Source organism: Scyliorhinus torazame, chromosome 14, assembly GCF_047496885.1.
Source record: "Scyliorhinus torazame isolate Kashiwa2021f chromosome 14, sScyTor2.1, whole genome shotgun sequence".
Classification (NCBI taxonomy): Eukaryota; Metazoa; Chordata; class Chondrichthyes; order Carcharhiniformes; family Scyliorhinidae; genus Scyliorhinus; species Scyliorhinus torazame.
Window position 1 is genome coordinate 228,029,407 of NC_092720.1, and position 4,679 is coordinate 228,034,085.

At 63.3% G+C, this 4,679-nt stretch overlaps 2 protein-coding genes across 2 annotated transcripts in view; both read left to right on the forward strand.

The window, feature by feature from the left end:
- LOC140389192 (uncharacterized) overlaps positions 1 to 3,406 on the forward strand; it is a 56,481-nt gene extending 53,075 nt beyond the window's left edge. Inside the window, exons 10-12 of the mRNA XM_072473355.1 lie at positions 280 to 371; positions 896 to 950; positions 3,241 to 3,406. Coding sequence (XP_072329456.1) covers positions 280 to 371; positions 896 to 950; positions 3,241 to 3,406 — 313 coding nt within the window. The remainder of the gene's footprint in view (positions 1 to 279; positions 372 to 895; positions 951 to 3,240) is intronic.
- LOC140390600 (beta-1,3-galactosyltransferase 9-like) overlaps positions 1 to 4,679 on the forward strand; it is a 484,726-nt gene that overhangs the window by 121,955 nt on the left and 358,092 nt on the right. The window lies entirely within an intron of this gene.

The following is a 4,679-nucleotide window of genomic DNA, read 5'->3' on the forward strand; positions in this document are numbered from 1 at the left end:
GTTCCCAGTGGGGACAGTGTCGGTGTGATTTGACCGTTCCCAGTGGGGACAGTGTCGGTGTGATTTGAACGTTCCCAGTGGGGACAGTGTCGGTGTGATTTGACCGTTCCCAGTGGGGACAGTGTCGGTGTGATTTGAACGTTCCCAGTGGGGACAGTGTCGGTGTGATTTGACCGTTCCCAGTGGGGACAGTGTCGGTGTGATTTGAACGTTCCCAGTGGGGACAGTGTCGGTGTGATTTGAACGTTCCCAGTGGTGACAGTGTCGATGTGATTTCAGGAGAATATCCGAGGATCGGGAATTAGCCGGGGATCTGATTCGGGAAGAGGACCCAGTCCACGGAAAACTTTCACTGTCACCTCTGAGCAGGAGTAGGTGCCAGTGTGTCCATGTCTGTCAGGGCGGGGTGAGGGGGGGGTCTGTGTGTCTGTGAGGGGGGGGTCTGTGTGTCTCTGTGGGGGGGTGGTCTGCGTGTCTCTGTGGGGGGGGTCTGCGTGTCTCTGTGGGGGGGTCTGCGTGTCTCTGTGGGGGGGTCTGCGTGTCTCTGTGGGGGGGTCTGCGTGTCTCTGTGGGGGGGTCTGCGTGTCTCTGTGAGTGTGGGGTCAGTGTGTCTGTGAGGGTGGGGTCAGTGTGTCTGTGAGGGTGGGGTCAGTGTGTCTGTGAGGGGGGGTCAGTGTGTCTGTGAGGGGGGTCAGTGTGTCTCTGTGGGGGGGGGTCTGCGTGTGAGGGGGTGGTCTGTGTGTCTGTGAGACGGGGCTGTGTCTGTGTGTGAGACGGGGGGGGGGGTCTGTGTGTGAGGGGGGGGTCGGTGTGTGAGGGGGGTGGGGGGACGTTGACAATCCGGGGAGAGGGTCTAACCGCACTGTCCGATTTATTCTTTGCACTTTAACCTCAGGCCAAACTCCGGAGAGAGGTCAGAGTGCGGGGGTCGCAGACGGTCATACCCAGCGGTAAGTACCCCCCCCCCCCACATCGCAGCTCAGTAACAGTGCGGCACTCCCTCAGTACTGACCCTCTGACAGTGCGGCACTCCCTCAGTACTGACCCTCTGACAGTGCGGCACTCCCTCAGTACTGACCCTCTGACAGTGCGGCACTCCCTCAGTACTGACCCTCTGACAGTGCGGCACTCCCTCAGTACTGACCCTCTGACAGTGCAGCACTCCCTCAGTACTGACCCTCTGACAGTGCGGCACTCCCTCAGTACTGACCCTCTGACAGTGCGGCACTCCCTCAGTACTGACCCTCTGACAGTGCGGCACTCCCTCAGTACTGACCCTCTGACAGTGCGGCGCTCCCTCAGTACTGACCCTCTGACAGTGCGGCGCTCCCTCAGTACTGACCCTCTGACAGTGCGGCACTCCCTCAGTACTGACCCTCTGACATTGCAGCACTCCCTCAGTACTGACCCTCTGACAGTGCGGCACTCCCTCAGTATTGACCCTCTGACAGTGCGGCACTCCCTCAGTACTGACCCTCTGACAGTGCGGCACTCCCTCAGTACTGACCCTCTGACAGTGCGGCACTCCCTCAGTACTGACCCTCTGACAGTGCGGCACTCCCTCAGTACTGACCCTCTGACAGTGCGGCACTCCCTCAGTACTGACCCTCTGACAGTGCGGCGCTCCCTCAGTACTGACCCTCTGACAGTGCGGCACTCCCTCAGTACTGACCCTCTGACTGTGCAGCACTCCCTCAGTACTGACCCTCTGACAGTGCGGCACTCCCTCAGTACTGACCCTCTGACAGTGCGGCACTCCCTCAGTACTGACCCTCTGACAGTGCGGCACTCCCCTCAGTACTGACCCTCTGACAGTGCGGCACTCCCTCAGTACTGACCCTCTGACAGTGCGGCGCTCCCTCAGTACTGACCCTCTGACAGTGCGGCACTCCCTCAGTACTGACCCTCTGACATTGCAGCACTCCCTCAGTACTGACCCTCTGACAGTGCGGCACTCCCTCAGTATTGACCCTCTGACAGTGCGGCACTCCCTCAGTACTGACCCTCTGACAGTGCGGCACTCCCTCAGTACTGACCCTCTGACAGTGCGGCACTCCCTCAGTACTGACCCTCTGACAGTGCGGCACTCCCTCAGTACTGACCCTCTGTCAGTGCGGCACTCCCTCAGTACTGACCCTCTGACAGTGCGGCACTCCCTCAGTACTGACCCTCTGACAGTGCGGCGCTCCCTCAGTACTGACCCTCTGACAGTGCGGCACTCCCTCAGTACTGACCCTCTGACAGTGCGGCACTCCCTCAGTACTGACCCTCTGACTGTGTGGCACTCCCTCAGTACGGACCCTCTGACAGTGCGGCACTCCCTCAGTACTGACCCTCTGTCAGTGCGGCACTCCCTCAGTACTGACCCTCTGACAGTGCGGCGCTCCCTCAGTACTGACCCTCTGACAGTGCGGCACTCCCTCAGTACTGACCCTCTGACAGTGCGGCACTCCCTCAGTACTGACCCTCTGACAGTGCGGCACTCCCCCAGTACTGACCCTCTGACAGTACAGCACTCCCTCAGCACTGACCCTCTGACAGTGCGGGGCTCCCTCAGTTCTGACCCTCTGACAGTACAGCACTCCCTCAGCACTGACCCTCTGACAGTGCGGGGCTCCCTCAGTACTGACCCTCTGACTGTGTGGCACTCCCTCAGTACGGACCCTCTGACAGTGCGGCACTCCCTCAGTACTGACCCTCTGTCAGTGCGGCACTCCCTCAGTACTGACCCTCTGACAGTGCGGCACTCCCTCAGTACTGACCCTCTGACTGTGTGGCACTCCCTCAGTACGGACCCTCTGACAGTGCGGCACTCCCTCAGTACTGACCCTCTGTCAGTGCGGCACTCCCTCAGTACTGACCCTCTGAACAGTGCGGCACTCCCTCAGTACTGACCCTCTGACAGTGCGGCACTCCTCAGTACTGACCCTCTGACAGTGCGGCACTCCCTCAGTGATGACCACGTCCAAACGCGCTGTTACAATTCCTCCGTTGCAGCATTTGGGGGGTCAGGAGGTGAGTTACTCTCCGCAGGATTCCCAGCCTCTGACCTGCCCTGGTAGCCACAGTATTAACGTGGCCGGGTCCAATTCAGTTTCTGGTCAATGGGAACCCCAGGATGTGGATTGTGGGGAATCAGCGATGGGAATGTCGGGGGGCGATGTTTAGATTGAGCCATTGGAGATGGACATGGAGTCAACCCTTTATTGACTGTCAGCTGCTTTTGTGATATTCCTGCAGACTGGAACAATCCGAATTCCTGGGAGCTCCTTGCCTCACTCCAAAGAGAAGAAATCCACTCGACAGTCACTGGGAGGGACATGCTGCCTCAACACCGCCTCCTGCTGACGCAACAGGTACTGCTGCCCTCGGGGCGGGGGGGACCAGGAGGCGAAGAACGACTTGAGGAAGAAATTGGATGGGCGTTGAGTGGGGGAAGGATGGATTGCTGGGCGGCGAGGGGGCATGGAGTCAGTGGGGCAGCGAGGGGGCATGGAGTCAGTGGGGCGGCGAGGGGGCATGGAGTCAGTGGGGCGGCGAGGGGGCATGGAGTCAGTGGGGCGGCGAGGGGGCATGGGGTCAGTGGGGCGGCCATGGAGTCAGTGGGGCGGCGAGGGGGCATGGGTCAGTGGGGCGGCGAGGGGGCATGGAGTCAGTGGGGCGGCGAGGGGGCATGGTGTCAGTGGGGCGGCGAGGGGGCATGGAGTCAGTGGGGCGGCGAGGGGGCATGGTGTCAGTGGGGCGGCGAGGGGGCATGGAGTCAGTGGGGCGGCGAGGGGGCATGGAGTCAGTGGGGCGGAGATGGGGGCATGGGGTCAGTGGGGCGGCGAGGGGGCTTGGAGTCAGTGGGGCGGCGAGGGGCATGGAGTCAGTGGGGCGGCGAGGGGGCATGGAGTCAAGTGGGGTGGCGAGGGGGCATGGAGTCAGTGGGGCGGCGAGGGGGCATGGAGTCAGTGGGGCGGAGATGGGGGCATGGGGTCAGTGGGGCGGCGAGGGGGCTTGGAGTCAGTGGGGTGGGCGAGGGGAGGCATGGAGTCAGTGGGGCGGCGAGGGGCATGGGGTCAGTGGGGCGGCGAGGGGGCATGGAGTCCAGTGGGGCGGCGAGGGGGCATGGAGTCAGTGGGGCAGCGAGGGGGCATGGAGTCAGTGGGGCGGCGAGGGGGCATGGAGTCAGTGGGGCGGCGAGGGGCATGGAGTCAGTGGGGCAGCGAGGGGGCATGGAGTCAGTGGGGCGGCGAGGGGGCATGGAGTCAGTGGGGCGGCGAGGGGCATGGGGTCAGTGGGGCAGCGAGGGGGGCATGGAGTCAGTGGGGCGGCGAGGGGCATGGGGTCAGTGGGGCGGCGAGGGGGCATGGAGTCAGTGGGGCGGCGAGGGGCATGGGTCAGTGGGGCAGCGAGGGGGCATGGAGTCAGTGGGGCGGCGAGGGGCATGGGGTCAGTGGGGCGGCGAGGGGGCATGGAGTCAGTGGGGCGCGAGGGGGCATGGAGTCAGTGGGGCAGCGAGGGGGCATGGTGTCAGTGGGCGGCGAGGGGGCATGGAGTCAGTGGGGCGGCGAGGGGGCATGGTGTCAGTGGGGCGGCGAGGGGGCATGGAGTCAGTGGGGCAGCGAGGGGGGCATGGAGTCAGTGGGGTGGCGAGGGGGCATGGAGTCAGTGGGGCAGCGAGGGGGCATGGAGTC